Source organism: Ascidia mentula, chromosome 7 (assembly GCF_947561715.1).
Source record: "Ascidia mentula chromosome 7, kaAscMent1.1, whole genome shotgun sequence".
In the NCBI taxonomy this organism is placed as follows: Eukaryota; Metazoa; Chordata; class Ascidiacea; order Phlebobranchia; family Ascidiidae; genus Ascidia; species Ascidia mentula.
The window spans coordinates 15,887,880-15,908,157 of NC_138572.1; the positions used below are offsets into that span (position 1 = coordinate 15,887,880).

A 20,278-nucleotide genomic window follows, 5' to 3' on the forward strand; every position below is an offset into this window, starting at 1 on the left:
TAGATATTACACAAAGTTTGGCATTCGCAACATACTTCAAACTAAGTTTGCGTTTGGAATTCAAACCTCGGCATCAAGAAGTTCGAGCATTTCGAAAACAGTGACGAATATATTCTGCTGTATGTTAGGCTTGCTGGAACCATTTTCGTGCAAAAAACATGAACATATGCTGTATGTTATATCATGTACCACCAGGAGACCCCATGGTAGCACCAAGCTTGTCCGGTAAAAAATATAAATGGACATTCGTGTTGAAAAGTCCTAACAGGTAAAAAGCAGCTATAAAAAGCGTTGGTTGTACATAACGTAGCAATAACCTAAGCAGCAACAATACTTAATGATTTTTCTAATGACGTCACAAACATTGCAATAATAGATTCTTGAATATTTGCAGGTAAAAATGTTAAATAACTCCGGAAAATCCCAAGTATTCGACCGGAATCGCATACTCCCGCACTTTCGACATGGGGTAATTCCCGGTTTTTCTTGTCCTTGAATTGGTGCCGAAACATTTTTCATCGCAAATTCGCCGGGTTGGATCAATGTAAAGTAAATCGCCTACTCTCAGTTCGATGTCGTCACTTCCGGACGGTGGATCGTGATCTTCCGTCACTTCCTGGTTTCTTGGAAGTTGGCCGTAGTACATGTAGCCGTCGTCCATCGAATTAGCAGTGACGTCATCATAGTCTCTTTGAGCAATACTGAGAGTGTAGACCAGGCGTCCAACCTAAAACACAGATCATTTTACTTTTATCGAAATGCGAGTTTTACATAATCAGCGCTTTTTCTACTTGAAAAGAATCTGTTCTTCTGGAAAATTAAACCTAGATTTTTGTTTACCGCCGTTCCGCCTGTTATTCAACTATTTCATGTTTTATAAGGGAAAGATACTTTTACATATGTGGCGTTAGAAAAAGGTCGATTTCGGAAAGAAAATATTGAATGTTGATACTTTCACATAAGTCTACCATATTTCACATCCAAAATTGTGGCCTTTACGATATTGAATGGAAGATATTTCCATCTTGTCGAATAAGATTTGCTGCCATGTTTGGTGACATTATATATAAAAAAAACAAATAAGTTCACAAATAAGACAAAGCATTGTTACATATTATTTGGCCGTTGGCATGGTATGGGGTAGCAAGGCTTAAATGTACATCTTAACTTGAATGGCGCAAATCATGAACAACAAACTTTGAGGGATGAATATCAAAGTAAGTTACGCCGTTGATTATTTTCAATATATTTTCAACTTATCAAAACTCAAAACATGATTTCACAATTGACATAAAGTTCGTGACCACGTGGTTCCTTTCATTGCAAATCAAATCAATTATAACGGGAAATGCGAGGTGTCATAACTACATAACTCCAATTCAATACCAGACCATGAGCATAAATCTGTGTAGGCAGTGGTAGAAGATTAGCGTAGGCAGTGGTAATAGTTTAAAAGCGTTCTCTTACATTTGAGCTAAAGGTGCAAACCAAATGATTGGAATCCGCAAGCAGTTTCATGTCTATCGTAATGCCGTGAAAACCGTTATAACGAACGCGGTTGCCTTTAACCGTTGCGGCTTGAGTGTGTTCTGCCACAGTCAGGAACTTGTAGTCTGGATATCTAGAGAAAGAACATTTGTTGAATTTAACAACCAAAAGCAGTATTTTCTTGCAAATCCTTATTAAAATTTCGTCCTTGTGATTGGCCAGAGGTCAAGTGACGTTACAAGTAACTTGCTTGGGTGATGGAAACGTTTCACCCACCAATAATCCAACCACATCCCCGCTTGCAACGGAGCAAGAATGACTTTTCGAAAATGCGCACAAACTTTCAGGAAACCAGATATTTAAACGCCTTGATTTCACCAAATTGGACAGGGTAGTTGTAGAACAATTGCTGTCACAAAATTCGTGACTTGAAACAGCACAGTCTGGTGTTTTTAAATTCATTTGTTTCAAAAAATAGCAAAATACAAGATTACGTGATTTTTGACTGATATCAACTGCAGTAATTAAACAAGCAGCGATTTGAGTTACAGATACCGAAAGTTTAAACTTGCATTGTTGATTATTATGAAGGTAAAATGTAATGCAAATGGACGAAGCAATGCCTTTGCTTTCAACCTCAAGATTGCGCCACTTAAAAAGTTTTACTTTAAAATGGAAGAGCTACAATTTCAATAAAACCCTAATATTTGAAATAAAAAGTTTGTCAACCTGAGTGATCAATTAAAAAATATTTTCTGGGATTTCAGTTTCATACTGACTTGCTTTTTGCCTCCTCCAAAACTTTTGGCGAATCTGTGGCCAAAAACACGCGCCTTGGCACTTCGCTGTGCATTTCGCTGTAGCGATCAAACCATGTGATCACGTGAGCCATATATTGTTCCAGACCAAATGATTTTGCTTCTTCATTAAGTTTGTCCCCTCTACGAACGTGAACACTGGAAGGAAATACGTGAGCGTATGAATAGTGAATACAGCCCATATTAAAATATGCAGAAATTACAGTAATGTTGAAATAAATGCGATATTTGTAAGTGTTTCACAATTAATAGTCAGCTGCAAGTGCATGTTACAAAATGGAGAATGAGTAAATTTTGTCCCCTTTAAGGTTACGGTATTATGAACAGTATACGGAAATAAGGACTATGTTTGAAAGATTGCATTTCTGCCTACAAGCAGTTTCAAGCAGGCCACGCCCGAAAAACGAAAAAAATTAATTGAAATTTTTTTACCCAACGACTGGTTTTGTGAAGTCGATAGCCTTCTTCAATCTCGCAATTTCTTCTACCAGCTCAGGTTTTAACCTCATGATGTAGGACAGGACTTGACCAATCCACCAGTAATGAGGGAATCGATGAACTTCTTGAACCACATTTTTCAACTCTGTCGGCATCGTGTAGGGGGCGTAGGAGGTAAAAGGATCAAAAGCACCCCTGATATCAAGTCGAACCACCCTTATTTCGTGAGTGGTTTCATGAGTTCCGTTACCTGAACGGAAACAATGCGGATTTTATTTTCTTCTATATTTTTCTGTTGTTGCCAACGATTCGTGTCGGGAACCAATGGCTCGCGAGCCAGATATAGCTTTTTAGATGACGACATCTGGCTCACAGATAAATATAAGTTGGCATTTCTGAGCACGGTTATCAAGAATAAAAGTTTTTCTGTAATTTTCAATGACGTAACAATCGTGTTAAGAAATGCCAGGCGTTATTTTGGTCGCTTGAACTTTCATTGTTTACCGGTTATTTCGGTTTTTCTTTGCTTCGCTTGAATGTTTTTAACTTTGATACAATTTCGTTGTATTTCAAAACCTCATTGCTTTTCTTACAATTTTGCAAAAATTAGTTTGTTACAAAATGAGGGTAAATTTGTTCTTCAAAAGCTGAAAAAATTTGGTAAACAAGGCACAAGTCTTAGGATTACTAAGAAATCCAGGCAACTTAATTTGGGTAAAAGAAAAGACGAACGTTTTTTTACATCGAAAGTTAATTTTTTCATACGCTTAAAGTGCATGTGACACGGCCATGACAACTTTGCGTAAAACTAAAGGTACATCTACAACAAACATATATCTAAAGTTTCACGGTTCTACGTCAACCAGAAAATGTAGAAAACTGCACGAAAAGTAACGGCGACCAAAAATCGTAAACCTTTTGCGCTGAGGAGAAAAGGACATCACATAGGCGCTTGCGTCGAAAAAATGCATTGTTTAGATAGGAGAAGGCGCCTTTTTTTGCAGATATCGAAGAGTTTCAAACATTGGAGAATCCACAGATTACGTAACCGTAAAGGTCAGGACAGGGTTTTGCATCACACAAAAATTTGTCATTGTGACGTCACGAATCAAAGGCTTATTTGTCACTAATTAGCGGAAGACCATAGGGTATAGCAGAAACGACATAACTGTGAGTGGACAAAACGACAATGCTAAACTAACGGTTTGTCTCTGTCGTGTTTTCAAAAGTTCATGTATCACGTTAGCGATCATAAATGCTGTAACAACAAGAACACCCTGTCCCAGTAACTGTTTTATTATTACACAACTAAATAAGACATAATAGGTCGAACAGCGGCCATCTGTCTTCAGCTTAAATTAACATCGAAATCCGTTTATTGCACTTGTTCACTTTTTGTCCCCTGTTTAATGCAATATTATGCTTAAACCAGTTTTACAATGTTTTCCATTCCTACGCATAAGGCTTGCTGCCAGCACTCGCGCTCGACCGAAGCGCCTTCTATGACGTCACGCAACAATATCTCGCTTTCGCACGATTTCGTTCGCAGCGGCAAAAGTGCGAATTTGATCAGCTGTATCTCAGAAACCAGTTGTCGTATCAAGCTACTTTTTTCGCCAAAAATGTTCTAAAGTTATAAACATCTCTTAGTTTGATTATTAACATGTTTGAATTACACGTGTCATATGCACTTTAAGTTCGAAAAATATATCGTCGTTGTTTTTTCGTGTTTTTACGCTTATTCTTGGTGAGCGCAATAATGTAGTTTCAGGCCACTTGGTGGGGCAGTCGACCCATAATCCAGTACTGTATTGTTGTGAAACTCACGGGAGATTGGCAGCATTGGTCGAAGAAAACCTGATGGGGATTTGTGGCCTGGATATTCTGGGTTCAAATCCAGGTGAGGTCAAAAACCAAACTCACCTTCGATGTGTGGAGAAGATTGAATTTCGTCATTAGTAATTTCGGGACAAGAATCGCTAATCGGAAGGTAGGTGGCGTCATGGAGCTCTTTCGAATACTCTGGTGTCGTCACACGAAACCTCAATGTTCGGTTCGTTCCGATCGCCAGAAACAAACAAATCCCGAGGTGGTGAAGTTGGCATGCGTTTCCTCCTCCAGCTCCAAGAGTGCACAGAAGCTGACGAGCCTCAGAACACTTTTCTGGGTTCTGTGAGAATCAACAATGTTTGTGGATGAAAATATCCGCACTAGAATAAAACCACAAAACGGTTTCGAATCCCTGGCAAGTCACCAGACCACGTTAATTTGAGTCCACTTAATCTGCAAACTTCAGACTCCGCCACAGAATTTTAAAATGAATTTGCTGAGAGAGTAAAAAAAAAGGTAAACCAACATTTGTTGACGTAAAGATCGAAGCGCAAAGAATGTGGCAATTGTTACGCAACGACGTGTGAATTTCTTCGTTAAATATACAGTTTATTTCAGTGGTTCTAAAATTTACATTCGTGCTGCCCCCCAATACAGTAACGTCCAAGCCCCGTATCTCCCTGTTTATCTATAAATAGGAATTCTACTATCACGCAATCAGTGCCGACGTCGTTCCTTTATCAACTGAATGTTCCCAAAATCATAAAGATAGAAAAAATGATTTTTTTCGAAAAAATAATTGCAAAAAACTCAAAAGAATGATGATGACCCATGTATACATGGTATTAAGATAATGTTTCTTTACCTGGAGTTTGTGAATTTGTTTCTGCACGATCTCTCTCAGTTGTGCCAACTTGCTTAAACTTTTTCCAAAGCTTGTGTTGGAAACAAGGCTGAAAAAAAAAAACGCAAATTTAGTTTTTGATATTAAATATTTTTCCATGAGGTATAGCGGGTGTTCCGCAACGGACAAATGCAGTCATAACATTGTAAACGCAGTTTTTAACATGTGAACGAAATTAACGTGTTTATATGAAACTGACCTTTGATAAAATCTTTCGAGAACCAGGACAGCAACAACAGCACTGATACAGCATATTGCAAATTTCCTTCGTCGTAAGATAGTCATTGAGCTAGAGCAGTGATTCCCAACCTACCAACACTTGGAGGTAAAACAATTTCGACGCGTACCACCTAGTTGAATGTTACAAAGTAACCTAGGGGATGAAGTAACAAACATTTTAAAATCACTTACCATTTTTCAAATTTGAACTATATCCGTAAATTAGGGAAAGGTGCTCCCGTACCACCTGAAATGCCGTCGCGTTCCAGGACTAGTGTTACGCGTACCACCGGTTGGGAAACGCTGAGCTAGAGGTTACTATAGCAACATTTGCTGTGTACCAATACACGGGCGCATGCTGTTCTTATTCCTGAAAATGTATTGTAAATGCACATAAACCTCGGCATACTAACGACTGCCAACCTTATTATGTGAAATATGTATACATAGCTGTTACACTGCTATTTTTGTTGCCAGGCATACTAATTAATCGGAATTGCTCTTCTCGCACTTAGTTTCTAATGTGTTTATTTGAAACCAACGTTTCGTCTGCCATCCGGCGAGACTTATTCAGGGTTGATGCTTCACTGTTGACATAACCTTGAAGAAGTCTCGCCGGATGGCAGACGAAACGTTGGTTTCAAATAAACACTTTAGAAACTAAGAGCCAGAAGAGCAATTCCTATTATATAGCTGTTACAGTTGGTTAAGTTTCAAAGGAGCGCGTGTATTTTTATTCCGGATTTCGTTTCTTTCCGGATTTCGATTGAAAGCATCAAAACAAAGGCTGCCACGGCAACAATCTCTCACTTTTTTTTCGCTTTTTGGTAAAAACAAAATTCGCTTTTAGCAGGAAAACATACTAAGACTGTTCAAATTGTTGGTTTTTGCTTTTGCAAAACTGCCGATGAACGTGGCATTTACTTGCAACATAAACTGTGAGCAATTAATCTTACAAAATAAAAGTTATTTCTAGAAAAATACCAGCCTACCACGAGCACGGATACGTCATTAATACCGCGATCAGTTAATATATCTCATTTAATTTTATTCAAACATTTATCTTCGGCTACGTCTAAGTTCGTGGTGGTTCTTCAACAAATGTAACTCGATAGCCTGATCAAGAGTTGAGTGTTTTGAAAACACGCTTGGACGACGATCTTTAGATTGGTGAAGCAACGTCGTTCTATTACTGCACTACTATGTTCCAAGGTCACATGTCCAACCGATTTTTTCTGGCTTGTGTTTAGCGTTTTTGTGGTTCAAATCCTCACAATACATACAAGAAGTCATTTTTCAGCCACACGTTTTGACTACATGACCACAAATCGCACCTTGTAAAGTGATTTGAATTTGAGGCAATCTTATAAGCAATGAATATAACCTTTATTGGCATTTAAACAATATTTTAAGTTACCATTGACGCACAGAATGCATCACATTTGTCACTGAATAAATGCCACACACGAAAAATTTCTCCAGTTAAATTGGAACTCAATGTCCTTCACAATTTTTAAATCAAAACAGTAGCCGTCTGTCTGCAGTTCACATAGTTCTGTGTAATGTTTGTATAAACCAGTGCTCCACTGGATGATTTCTACTCAGTATAATAATATAATAATAATTTCTACATAGAATAACAATAATTTCTCAGAATAATAACAAACATGTTAAAATTCTTCGTCACAATTTCATCTAAAATGTAGGTGTAAACGAAAAAAAAGTTTTGATTAATTTCTAGAACTCATGTAATCAACGCTGAAAGTATAGGTAGAGTAGGTCTGTATGTAAACGCTTGATTTACAAAAGCAATACTGTCAAAATGGAAATGTCAGAGATCATGCTTAGTACACAAAAGGCCCACTAAAATCATACGTCGCACACATGGACAAATTACATTGTATGACGGTCCGTTAAGTAGATATTACACAAAGTTTGGCATTCGCAACATAATTCAAACTAAGTTTTTAAAAATGACGCAAAATATCTTTGCTCTTTTTTGGTTTTGCGTTTGGAATTCAAACCTCGGCATCAAGAAGTTCGAGCATTTCGAAAACAGTGACGAATATATTCTGCTGTATGTTAGGCTTGCTGGAACCATTTTCGTGCAAAAAACATGAACATATGCTGTATGTTATATCGTGTACCACCAGGAGACCCCATGGTAGCACCAAGCTTGTCCGGTAAAAAATATAAATGGACATTCGTGTTGAAAAGTCCTAACAGGTAAAAAGCAGCTACAAAAAGCGTTGGTTGTACATACGTAGCAATAACCTAAGCAGCAACAATACTTGATGATTTTCTAATGAAGTCACAAACATTGCAATAATGGATTCTTGAATATTTGCAGGTAAAAATGTTAAATAACTCCGGAAAATCCCAAATATTCGACCGGAATCGCATACTCCCGCACTTTCGACATGGGGTAATTCCCGGTTTTTCTCGTCCTTGAATTGGTGCCGAAACATTTTTCATCGCAAATTCGCCGGGTTGGATCGATGTAAAGTAAATCGCCTACTCTCAGTTCGATGTCGTCACTTCCGGACGGTGGATCGTGATCTTCCGTCACTTCCTGGTTTCTTGAATGTTGGCCATAGTACATGTAGCCATCGTCCATCGAACTGGCAGTGACGTCATCATAGTCTCTTTGAGCAATACTGAGAGTGAAGACCAGGCGTCCAACCTAAAACACAGATCATTTTACTTTTATTGCAATGCGAGGTTTACATAATCAGCGCTTTTTCTACTTGCAAAGAATTTGTTCTTCTGGAAAATTAAACCTAGATTATTGTTTACCAACGTTCCGCCTGTTATTCAACTATTTCATGTTTTATAAGGGAAAGATACTTTTACATATGTGGCGTTAGAAAAAGGTCGATTTCGGAAAGAAAATATTGAATGTTGATACTTTCACATAGGTCTACTATATTTCACATCCAAACTTATGAAAAATCGCCTTAACGATATTGAATGGAAGATATTTCCATCTTGTCGAATAAGATTTGCTGCCATGTTTGGTGACATTATATAAAAAAAAAAAAAATAAGTTCACAAATAAGGCAAAGCATTGTTACATATTATTTGGCCGTTAGCATGGTATGGGGTAGCAAGGCTTAAATGTACATCTTAACTTGAGTGGCGCAAATCATGAACAACAAACTTTGAGGGATGAATATCAAAGTAAGTTACGCCGTTGATTATTTTCAATGTATTTTCAACTTCGATTCAAAACATGATTTCACTATTGACATAAAGTTCGTGACCACGTGGTTCCTTTCATTGCAAATCAAATCAATTATAACGGGTAATGCGAGGAGTCATAACTACATAACTCCAATTCAATACCAGACAATGAGCATAAATCTGCGTAGGCAGTGGTAATAGTTTAAAATCGTTCTCTTACATTTGAGCTAAAGGTGCAAACCAGATGATTTGAATCCGCAAGCAGTTTCATGTCTATCGTAATGCCGTGAAAACCGTTATAACGAACGCGGTTGCCTTTAACTGTTGCGGCTTGAGTGTGTTCTGCCACAGTCAGGAACTTGTAGTCCGGATATCTAGAGAAAGAACATTTGTTGAATTTAACAACCAAAAGCAGTATTTTCTTGCAAATCCTTATTAAAATTTCGTCCTTGTGATTGGCCAGAGGTCAAGTGGCGTGACAAGTAACTTGCTTGGGTGATGGACGTCTCACCCACCATCCACCCATACTCCAACCACACCCCCGCTTGCAACGGATCAAGAATGAAAAAAAAAAAAGCGCACAAACTTTTTGTGCACTTTTCGAAAAAGCGCACAAACTTTCAGGAAACCAGATATTTAAACGCCTTGATTTCATCAAATTAGACAGGGTAGTTGTAGAACAATTGCTGTCAGAAAATTCGTGACTTGAAACAGCACAGTCTGGTGTTTTTAAATTGATTTGTCTCAAAAAATAGCAAAATACAAGATTTTGGACTGATATCAACTGCAGTAATCAAACAAGCAGCGATTTGAGTTACAGATACCGAAAGTTTAAACTTGCATTTTTGATTATTATTAAGGTAAAATGTAATGCAAATGGACGAAGCAATGCCTTTGCTTTCAACCTCAAGATTGCGCCACTTGAAAAGTTTTACTTTAAAATGAAAGTGATAAAATTTAAAAGAAATTAATATTTGAATTAAAATAGTTTGTCAATCTCAGTAATCAATTCAAAAATATTTTCTGGTATTTCAGTTTCATACTGACTTGCTTTTTGCCTCCTCCAAAACTTTTGGCGAATCTGTGGCCAAAAACACGCGCCTTGGCACTTCGCTGTGCATTTCGCTGTAGCGATCAAACCATGTGATCACGTGAGCCATATATTGTTCCAGACCAAATGATTTTGCTTCTTCATTAAGTTTGTCCCCTCTACGAACGTGAACACTGGAAGGAAATACGTGAGCGTATGAATAGTGAATACAGCCCATATTAAAATATGCAGAAATTACAGTAATGTTGAAATAAATGCGATATTTGTAAGTGTTTCACAATTAATAGTCAGCTGCAAGTGCATGTTACAAAATGGAGAATGAGTAAATTTTGTCCCTTTTAAGGTTACGGTATTATGAACAGTATACGGAAATAAGGACTATGTTTGAAAGATTGCATTTCTGCCTACAAGCAGTTTCAAGCAGGCCACGCCCGAAAAACGAAAAAAATTAATTGAAATTTTTTTACCCAACGACTGGCTTTGTGAAGTCGATAGACGTCTTCAATCTCGCAATTTCTTCTACCAGCTCAGGTTTTAACCTCATGATGTAGGACAGGACTTGACCAATCCACCAGTAATGAGGAAATCGATGAACTTCTTGAACCACATTTTTCAACTCTGTCGGCATCGTGTAGGGAGCGTAGGAGGTAAAAGGATCAAAAGCACCCCTGATATCAAGTCTGACCACCCTTATTTCGTGAGTGGTTTCATGAGTTCCGTTACCTGAACGTAAACAATGCGGATTTTATTTTCTTCTATATTTTTTTGTTGTTGCCAACGATTCGTGTCGGGAACCAATGGTTCGCGAGCCAGATATAGCTTTTTAGATGACGACATCTGGCTCACAGATAAATATAAGTTGGCATTTCTGAGCACGGTTATCAAGAATAAAAGTTTTTCTGTAATTTTCAATGACGTAACAATCGTGTTCAGAAATGCCAAGCGTTATTTTGGTCGCTTGAACTTTCATTGTTTACCGGTTATTTCGGTTTTTCTTTGCTTTGCTTGTATGTTTTTTACGTTGATACAATTTCGTTCAGGTATGTATTTCAACACCTCATTGCTTTTCTTACAATTTTGCAAAAATTAGTATGTTACAAAATGAGAGCAAATTTGTTCTTCAAAGGCTGAAAAAATTTGGTGAACAAGGCACAAGTCTTAGGTTCACTAAGAAATCCAGGCAACTTAATTTGGGTTAAAGAAAAGACGAACGTTTTTTTACATCGAAAGTTAATTTTTTCAGACGCTTAAGTTCGAAAAATATATCGTCGTTGTTTTTTCGTGTTTTTCGCTTATTTTTGGTGAGCGCAATAATGTAGTTTGAGGCCACTTGGTGGGGCAGTCGACCCCTAAGACAGTACTGTATTGTTGTGAAACTCACGGGAGATTGGCAGCATTGGTCGAAGAAAACCTGATGGGGATTTGTGGCCTGGATATTCCGGGTTCAAATCCAGGTGAGGTCAAAAACCAAACTCACCTTCGATGTGTGGAGAAGATTGAATTTCGTCATTGGTAATTTCGGGACAAGAATCGCTAATCGGAAGGTAGGTGGCGTCATGGAGCTCCTTCGAATACTCTGGTGACGTCACACGAAACCTCAATGTTCGGTTCGTTCCGATCGCCAGAAACAAACAAATCCCGAGGTGGTGAAGTTGGCATGCGTTTCCTCCCCCGGCTCCAAGAGTGCACAGAAGCTGACGAGCCTCAGAACACTTTTCTGGGTTCTGTGATAATCGACAACATTTATGGATGAAAATATCCAAACTAGAATAAAAACCACGAAACGGATTCGAGACCCCGGCTAGACACCAGACCTCGTTAATTCGAATCCACTTAATCTGCAAACTTCAGACTCCGCCACAGAACTTTAAAATGAATTTGTTAACTGTAAACCAACATTTTGTGAACGGTAAACCAACATTTGTTGACGTAAAGATTGAAGCGCAAAGAATGTGGCAATTGTTACGCAACGACGTGTGAATTTCTTCGTTAAATATACAGTTTATTTCAGTGGTTCTGAAATTTATATGCTTCGTGCTGCCCCCCAATACAGTAACGTCCAAGCCCCGTATCTCCCTGTTTATCCATAAATAGGAATTCTACTATCACGCAATCAGTGCCGACGTCGTTCCTTTATCAACTGAATGTTCCCAAAATCATAAAGATAGAAAAAATGATTTTTTTCGAAAAAATAATTGCAAAAAACTCAAAAGAATGATGATGACCCATGTATACATGGTATTAAGATAATGTTTCTTTACCTGGAGTTTGTGAATTTGTTTCTGCACGATCTCTCTCAGTTGTGCCAACTTGCTTAAACTTTTTCCAAAGCTTGTGTTGGAAACAGGGCTGAAAAAAAATAAACGCAAATTTAGTTTTTGATATTAAATAATTTTCCATGAGGTATAGCGGGTGTTCCGCAACGGACAAATGCAGTCATAACATTGTAAACGCAGTTTTTAACATGTGAACGAAATTAACGTGTTTATATGAAACTGACCTTTGATAAAATCTTTCGAGAACCAGGACAGCAACAACAGCACTGATACAGCATATTGCAAATTTCCTTCGTCGTAAGATAGTCATTAAGCTAGAGCAGTGATTCCCAACCTACCAACACTTGGAGGTAAAACAATTTCGACGCGTACCACCTAGTTGAATGTTACAAAGTAACCTAGGGGATGAAGTAACAAACATTTCAAAAACACTTACCATTTTTCAAATTTGAACTATATCCGTAAATTAGGGAAAGGTGCTCCCGTACCACCTGAAATGCCGTCGCGTACCAGGACTAGTGTTACGCGTACCACCGGTTGGGAAACGCTGAGCTAGAGGTTACTATAGCAACATTTGCTGTGTACCAATACACGGGCGCATGCTGTTCTTATACCTGAAAATGTATTGTAAATGCACATAAACCTCGGCAGACTAACGACTGCCAACCTTATTATGTGAAATATGTATACATAGCTGTTACACTGCTATTTTTGTTGCCAGGCATACTAATTAATCGGAATTGCTCTTCTCGCACTTAGTTTCTAAAGTGTTTATTTGAAGCCAACGTTTCGTCTGCCATCCGGCGAGACTTATTCAGGGTTGAAGCTTCACTGTTGACATAACCTTGAAGAAGTCTCGCCGGATGACAGACGAAACGTTGGTTTCAAATAAACACTTTAGAAACTAAGAGCCAGAAGAGCAATTCCTATTATATAGCTGTTACAGTTGGTTAAGTTTCAAAGGAGCGCGTGTATTTTTATTCCGGATTTCGTTTCTTTCCGGATTTCGATTGATAGCATCAAAACAAAGGCTGCCACGGCAACAATCTCTCACTTTTTTTTCGCTTTTTAGTAAAAACAAAATTCGCTTTTAGCAGGAAAACATACTAAGACTGTTCAAATTATTGGTTTTTGCTTTTGCAAAACTGGCGATGAACGTGGCATTTACTTGCAACATAAACTGTGAGCAATTAATCTTACAAAATAAAAGTTATTTCTAGAAAAATACCAGCCTACCACGAGCACGGATACGTCATTAATACCGCGATCAGTTAATATATCTCATTTAATTTTATTCAAACATTTATCTTCGGCTACGTCTAAGTTCGTGGTGGTTCTTCAACAAATGTAACTCGATAGCCTGATCAAGAGTTGAGTGTTTTGAAAACACGCTTGGACGACGATCTTTAGATTGGTGAAGCAACGTCGTTCTATTACTGCACTACTATGTTCCAAGGTCACATGTCCAACCGATTTTTTCTGGCTTGTGTTTAGCGTTTTTGTGGTTCAAATCCTCACAATACATACAAGAAGTCATTTTTCAGCCACACGTTTTGACTACATGACCACAAATCGCACCTTGTAAAGTGATTTGAATTTGAGGCAATCTTATAAGCAATGAATACAACCTTTATTGGCATTTAAATAATATTTTAAGTTACCATTAACGCACAGAATGCATCACATTTGTCACTGAATAAATGCCACACACGAAAAATTTCTCCAGTTAAATTGGAACTCAATGTCCTTCACAATTTTTAAATCAAAACAGTAGCCGTCTGTCTGCGGTTCACATAGTTCTGTGTAATGTTTGTATAAACCAGTGCTCCACTGGATGATTTCTACTCAGTATAATAATATAATAATAATTTCTACATAGAATAATAATAATTTCTCAGAATAATAACAAACATTTTAAAATTCTTCGTCACAATTTCATCTAAAATGTAGGTGTAAACGAAAAAAAAGTTTTGATTAATTTCTAGAACTCATGTAATCAACGCTGAAAGTATAGGTAGAGTATGTCTATATGTAAACGCTTGATTTACAAAAGCAATACTGTCAAAATGGAAATGTCAGAGATCATGCTTAGTACACAAAAGGCCCACTAAAATCATACGTCGCACACATGGACAAATTACATTGTATGACGGTCCGTTAAGTAGATATTACACAAAGTTTGGCATTCGCAACATACTTCAAACTAAGTTTTTAAAAATGACGCAAAATATCTTTGCTCTTTTTTGGTTTTGCGTTTGGAATTCAAACCTCGGCATCAAAAAGTTCGAGCATTTCGAAAACAGTGACGAATATATTCTGCTGTATGTTAGGCTTGCTGGAACCATTTTCGTGCAAAAAACATGAACACATGCTGTATGTTATATCGTGTACCACCAGGAGACCCCATGGTAGCACCAAGCTTGTCCGGTAAAAAATATAAATGGACATTCGTGTTGAAAAGTCCTAACAGGTAAAAAGCAGCTACAAAAAGCGTTGGTTGTACATACGTAGCAATAACCCAAGCAGCAACAATACTTAATGATTTTTCTAGTGAAGTCACAAACATTGCAATAATAGATTCTTGAGTATTTGCAGGTAAAAATGTTAAATAACTCCGGAAAATCCCAAATATTCGACCGGAATCGCATACTCCCGCACTTTCGACATGGGGTAATTCCCGGTTTTTCTCGTCCTTGAATTGGTGCCGAAACATTTTTCATCGCAAATTCGCCGGGTTGGATCGATGTAAAGTAAATCGCCTACTCTCAGTTCGATGTCGTCACTTCCGGACGGTGGATCGTGATCTTCCGTCACTTCCTGGTTTCTTGGACGTTGGCCATAGTACATGTAGCCGTCGTCCAACGAACTGGCAGTGACGACATCATAGTCTCTTTGAGCAATACTGAGAGTGTAGACCAGGCGTCCAACCTAAAACACAGATCATTTTACTTTTATTGCAATGCGAGGTTTACATAATCAGCAGTGCTTTTTCTACTTGCAAAGAATTTGTTCTTCTGGAAAATTAAACCTAGATTATTGTTTACCAACGTTTCGCCTGTTATTCAACTATTTCATGTTTTATAAGGGAAAGATAGTTTTACATATGTGGCGTTAGAAAAAGGTCGATTTCGGAAGGAAAATATTGAATGTTGATACTTTCACATAGGTCTACTATATTTCACATCCAAACTTATGAAAAATCGCCTTTACGATATTGAATGGAAGATATTTCCATCTTGTCGAATAAGATTTGCTGCCATGTTTGGTGACATTATATAAAAAAAAAAAAAAATAAGTTCACAAATAAGACAAAGCATTCTTACATATTATTTGGCCGTTAGCATGGTATGGGGTAGCAAGGCTTAAATATACATCTTAACTTGAGTGGCGCAAATCATGAACAACAAACTTTGAGGGATGAATATCAAAGTAAGTTGCGCCGTTGATTATTTTCAATATATTTTCAACTTCGACTCAAAACATGATTTCACTATTGACATAAAGTTCGTGACCACGTGGTTCCTTTCATTGCAAATCATATCAATTATAACGGGTAATGCGAGGAGTCATAACTACATAACTCCAATTCAATACCAGACAATGAGCATAAATCTGCGTAGGCAGTGGTAATAGTTTCAAAGCGTTCTCTTACATTTGAGCTAAAGGTGCAAACCAGATGATTTGAATCCGCAAGCAGTTTCATGTCTATCGTAATGCCGTGAAAACCGTTATAACGAACGCGGTTGCCTTTAACCGTTGCGGCTTGAGTGTGTTCTGCCACAGTCAGGAACTTGTAGTCCGGATATCTAGAGAAAGAACATTTGTTGAATTTAACAACCAAAAGCAGTATTTTCTTGCAAATCCTTATTAAAATTTCGTCCTTGTGATTGGCCAGAGGTCAAGTGGCGTGACAAGTAACTTGCTTGGGTGATGGACGTCTCACCCACCATCCACCCATACTCCAACCACATCCCCGCTTGCAACGGATCAAGAATGACTTTTCGAAAAAGCGCACAAACTTTCAGGAAACCAGATATTTAAACGCCTTGATTTCACCAAATTAGACAGGGTAGTTGTAGAACAATTGCTGTCACAAAATTAGTGACTTGAAACAGCACAGTCTGGTGTTTTTAAATTGATTTGTCTCAAAAAATAGCAAAATACAAGATTTTGGACTGATATCAACTGCAGTAATCAAACAAGCAACGATTTGAGTTACAGATACCGAAAGTTTAAAGTTGCATTGTTGATTATTATGAAGGTAAAATGTAATGCAAATGGACGAAGCAATGCCTTTGCTTTCAACCTCAAGATTGCGCCACTTGAAAGGTTTTACTTTAAAATGAAAGTGATAAAATTTAAAAGAAATTAATATTTGAATTAAAATAGTTTGTCAATCTCAGTAATCAATTCAAAAATATTTTCTGGGATTTCAGTTTCATACTGACTTGCTTTTTGCCTCCTCCAAAACTTTTGGCGAATCTGTAGCCAAAAACACGCGCCTTGGCACTTCGCTGTGCATTTCGCTGTAGCGATCAAACCATGTGATCACGTGAGCCATATATTGTTCAAGACCAAATGATTTTGCTTCTTCATTAAGTTTGTCCCCTCTACGAACGTGAACACTGGAATGAAATACGTGAGAGCATGAGTGAAGAAAAAATAGTGATTACAGCCTATTTTAAAATGTGTAGAAATTATAGTAATGTTGAAATACATGCAATATTTGTAAGTGTTTCACAATTAATAGTCAGCTGCAAGTGCATGTTACAAAATGGAGAATGAGTAAATTTTGTCCCTTTTAAGGTTACGGTATTATGAACAATATACGGAAATAAGGACTATATTTGAAGGATTGCATTTCTGCCTACAAGGAGTTTTCATATTTAACCATTTAACCAGGCCACGCCCGAAAGCCGCCTAAAAACGAAAAAAATTAATTGAAATTTTTTTACCCAACGACTGGTTTTGTGAAGTCGATAGACTTCTTCAATCTCGCAATTTCTTCTACCAGCTCAGGTTTTAACCTCATGATGTAGGACAGGACTTGACCGATCCACCAGTAATGAGGAAATCGATGAACTTCTTGAACCACATTTTTCAACTCTGTCGGCATCGTGTAGGGAGCGTAGGAGGTAAAGGGGTCAAAAGCACCCCTGATATCAAGTCTGACCACCCTTATTTCGTGAGTGGTTTCATGAGTTCCGTTACCTGAACGGAAACAATGCGGATTTTATTTTGGAGAAAACTGTTCTTTTATTTATCTGTTGTTGACAACGATTCGTCTGCCATCCAGCGAGACCGTATAGAGCGGGGGTCTGGAACCTTTGGCTCGCGAGCCAGATGTGGCTCTTTAGATGACGACATCTGGCTCACAGATAAATATGAGTTGGCATTTCTGAGCACGGTTATCAAGAATAAAAGTTTTTCTGTAATTTTCAATGGCGTAACAATCGTGTTCAGAAATGCCAAGCGTTATTTTGGTCGCTTGAACTTTCATTGTTTACCGGTTATTTCGGTTTTTCTTTGCTTTGCTTGTATGTTTTTTACTTTGATACAATTTCGTTCGGGTATGTATTTCAACACCTCATTGCTTTTCTTACAATTTTGCAAAAATTAGTATGTTACAAAATGAGAGCAAATTTGTTCTTCAAAGGCTGAAAAAATTTGGTGAACAAGGCACAAGTCTTAGGTTCACTAAGAAATCCAGGCAACTTAATTTGGGTTAAAGAAAAGACGAACGTTTTTTTACATCGAAAGTTAATTTTTTCAGACGCTTAAGTTCGAAAAATATATCGTCGTTGTTTTTTCGTGTTTTTCGCTTATTTTTGGTGAGCGCAATAATGTAGTTTGAGGCCACTTGGTGGGGCAGTCGACCCCTAAGACAGTACTGTATTGTTGTGAAACTCACGGGAGATTGGCAGCATTGGTCGAAGAAAACCTGATGGGGATTTGTGGCCTGGATATTCTGGGTTCAAATCCAGGTGAGGTCAAAAACCAAACTCACCTTCGATGTGTGGAGAAGATTGAATTTCGTCATTGGTAATTTCGGGACAAGAATCGCTAATCGGAAGGTAGGTGGCGTCATGGAGCTCCTTCGAATACTCTGGTGTCGTCACACGAAACCTCAATGTTCGGTTCGTTCCGATCGCCAGAAACAAACAAATCCCGAGGTGGTGAAGTTGGCATGCGTTTCCTCCCCCGGCTCCAAGAGTGCACAGAAGCTGACGAGCCTCAGAACACTTTTCTGGGTTCTGTGATAATCGACAACATTTATGGATGAAAATATCCAAACTAGAATAAAAACCACGAAACGGATTCGAGACCCCGGCTAGACACCAGACCTCGTTAATTCGAATCCACTTAATCTGCAAACTTCAGACTCCGCCACAGAATTTTAAAATGAATTTGTTAACGGTAAACCAACATTTTTTTACGTAAGATCGAAGCGCAAAGAATGTGGCAATTGTTACGCAACGACGTGTGAATTTCTTCGTTAAATATACAGTTTATTTCAGTGGTTCTAAAACTTACATTCGTGTTGCCCCCCAATACAGTAACGTCCAAGCCCCGTATCTCCCTGTTTATCCATAAAAAGGAATTTTACTGTCACGCAATCAGTGCCGACGTCGTTCGTTTATCAACTGAATGTTCCCAAAATCATAAAGATAGAAAAAATGATTTTTTTCGAAAAAATAATTGCAAAAAACACAAAAGAATGATGATGACCCATGTATACATGGTATTAAGATAATGTTTCTTTACCTGGAGTTTGTGAATTTGTTTCTGCACGATCTCTCTCAGTTGTGCCAACTTGCTTAAAGTTTTCTCTTTTTCTGTTGTTGTCTTTTCTACTTCCTTTACCGTTACGTTGGTAACATTACTTGGGGTGTGTGCTGACGTGTTGGCATGTGATTGGTTAAGCGCAATGCGCTTTGGGAAAGCATCTGGAATAATATAAAACAGTGTTACAGCAGCTGAATACAAGGTAATCCGGTGGACAAAATATGCAAATTCGTAAAGAAAGGGGGATTTAAATAATGCATAAACACTGTTGTTTAACAGAGAAAAGGCCAACAATTCGGAGCGCGAAGCGAAAGATAACGCTTCCAGGTGAGGTTCGAACTTGCGCTCTTAAGACTTCCTGGCCTGTGCTCCAAAAACCGAGTAAAAAGTCCGTTCAAAATAGAAATACTGTTCGATTTTTTTTTTCTAAAAAACTTACTTTTACTTTTTCCAAAGCTTGTGTTGGAAACAGGGCTAAAAAAAAAAAACGCAAATTTAGTTTTTGCTATTAAATATTTTTCCATGAGGCATAGCGGGTGTTCCGCAACGGACAAGTACAGTCATAACATTGTAAACGCAGTTTTTAACATGTGGACGAAATTAACGTGTTTATATGAAACTGACCTTTGATAAAAGCTTTCGAGAACCAGGACAGCAACAACAGCACTGATACAGCATATTGCAAATATCCTTCGTGGGAAGATAGTCATTAAGCTAGAGCAGTGATTCCCAACCTACCAACACTTGGAGGTAAAACAATTTCGACGCGTACCACCTAGTTGAATGTTACAAAGTAACCTAGGGGATGAAGTAACAAACATTTTGAGATCGCTTACCATTTTTAAAATTTGAACTATATCCGTAAATTACGGAAAGGTGCTCGCGTACCACCTGAAATGCCGTCGCGTACCACGACTAGTGGTACGCGTACCACCGGTTGGGAAACACTGAGCTAGGTTACTATAGCAATGTTGTTTACCAATACAAGGGCGCATGCTGTTCTTATACCTGAAAATGTATTGTAAATGCACATAAACCTCGTCAGACTAACGACTGCCAACCCTACATAGCCGTTACAGGTGGTTAAGTTTAAAGGAGCGCGTGTACTTTAGTTACGGATTTCGTTTCGTTGTTCAATGCCCACTTTCCGATAAACGTTCTGGCCCGAACAAGTTGCCTTACGTTGCTTATGTGTGAATACCAATTTCCTGTGTGTTTGATATTACATATCAAGTGACCCGGTGTAACAAAAATTAGTCATTCAGGCTTGTCAATATTTGTTTTG

General features: G+C 38.1%; 3 protein-coding genes across 3 annotated transcripts; all 3 read right to left on the reverse strand.

Moving 5' to 3' along the window:
- Positions 1 to 403: 403 nt before the first annotated feature.
- On the reverse strand, positions 404 to 5,845 carry LOC145909674 (alpha-(1,6)-fucosyltransferase-like). Its single transcript, XM_082997029.1, has 7 exons — positions 5,678 to 5,845; positions 5,440 to 5,527; positions 4,668 to 4,914; positions 2,739 to 2,994; positions 2,268 to 2,444; positions 1,468 to 1,621; positions 404 to 727 (listed from the first exon to the last, which is right to left on the reverse strand). Exons 1-7 carry the CDS (start codon positions 5,761 to 5,763, stop codon positions 404 to 406), a joined length of 1,332 nt encoding a protein of 443 aa, XP_082853155.1. The 5' UTR covers positions 5,764 to 5,845.
- A 1,863-nt stretch (positions 5,846 to 7,708) lies between these two features.
- LOC145909675 (alpha-(1,6)-fucosyltransferase-like) lies at positions 7,709 to 12,712 on the reverse strand. The gene is made up of 8 exons (XM_082997030.1): positions 12,644 to 12,712; positions 12,432 to 12,582; positions 12,193 to 12,280; positions 11,409 to 11,655; positions 10,399 to 10,654; positions 9,928 to 10,104; positions 9,101 to 9,254; positions 7,709 to 8,380 (listed from the first exon to the last, which is right to left on the reverse strand). Exons 2-8 carry the CDS (start codon positions 12,515 to 12,517, stop codon positions 8,057 to 8,059), a joined length of 1,332 nt encoding a protein of 443 aa, XP_082853156.1. The 5' UTR covers positions 12,518 to 12,582; positions 12,644 to 12,712; the 3' UTR covers positions 7,709 to 8,056.
- A 1,169-nt stretch (positions 12,713 to 13,881) lies between these two features.
- On the reverse strand, positions 13,882 to 19,787 carry LOC145908616 (alpha-(1,6)-fucosyltransferase-like). The gene is made up of 8 exons (XM_082995932.1): positions 19,618 to 19,787; positions 19,433 to 19,467; positions 18,973 to 19,154; positions 18,215 to 18,461; positions 17,163 to 17,418; positions 16,656 to 16,832; positions 15,860 to 16,013; positions 13,882 to 15,135 (listed from the first exon to the last, which is right to left on the reverse strand). The coding sequence occupies exons 1-8, from the start codon at positions 19,701 to 19,703 to the stop codon at positions 14,812 to 14,814; spliced, it is 1,461 nt and encodes a 486-aa protein (XP_082852058.1). The 5' UTR covers positions 19,704 to 19,787; the 3' UTR covers positions 13,882 to 14,811.
- Between the last annotated feature and the right edge of the window lie 491 nt (positions 19,788 to 20,278).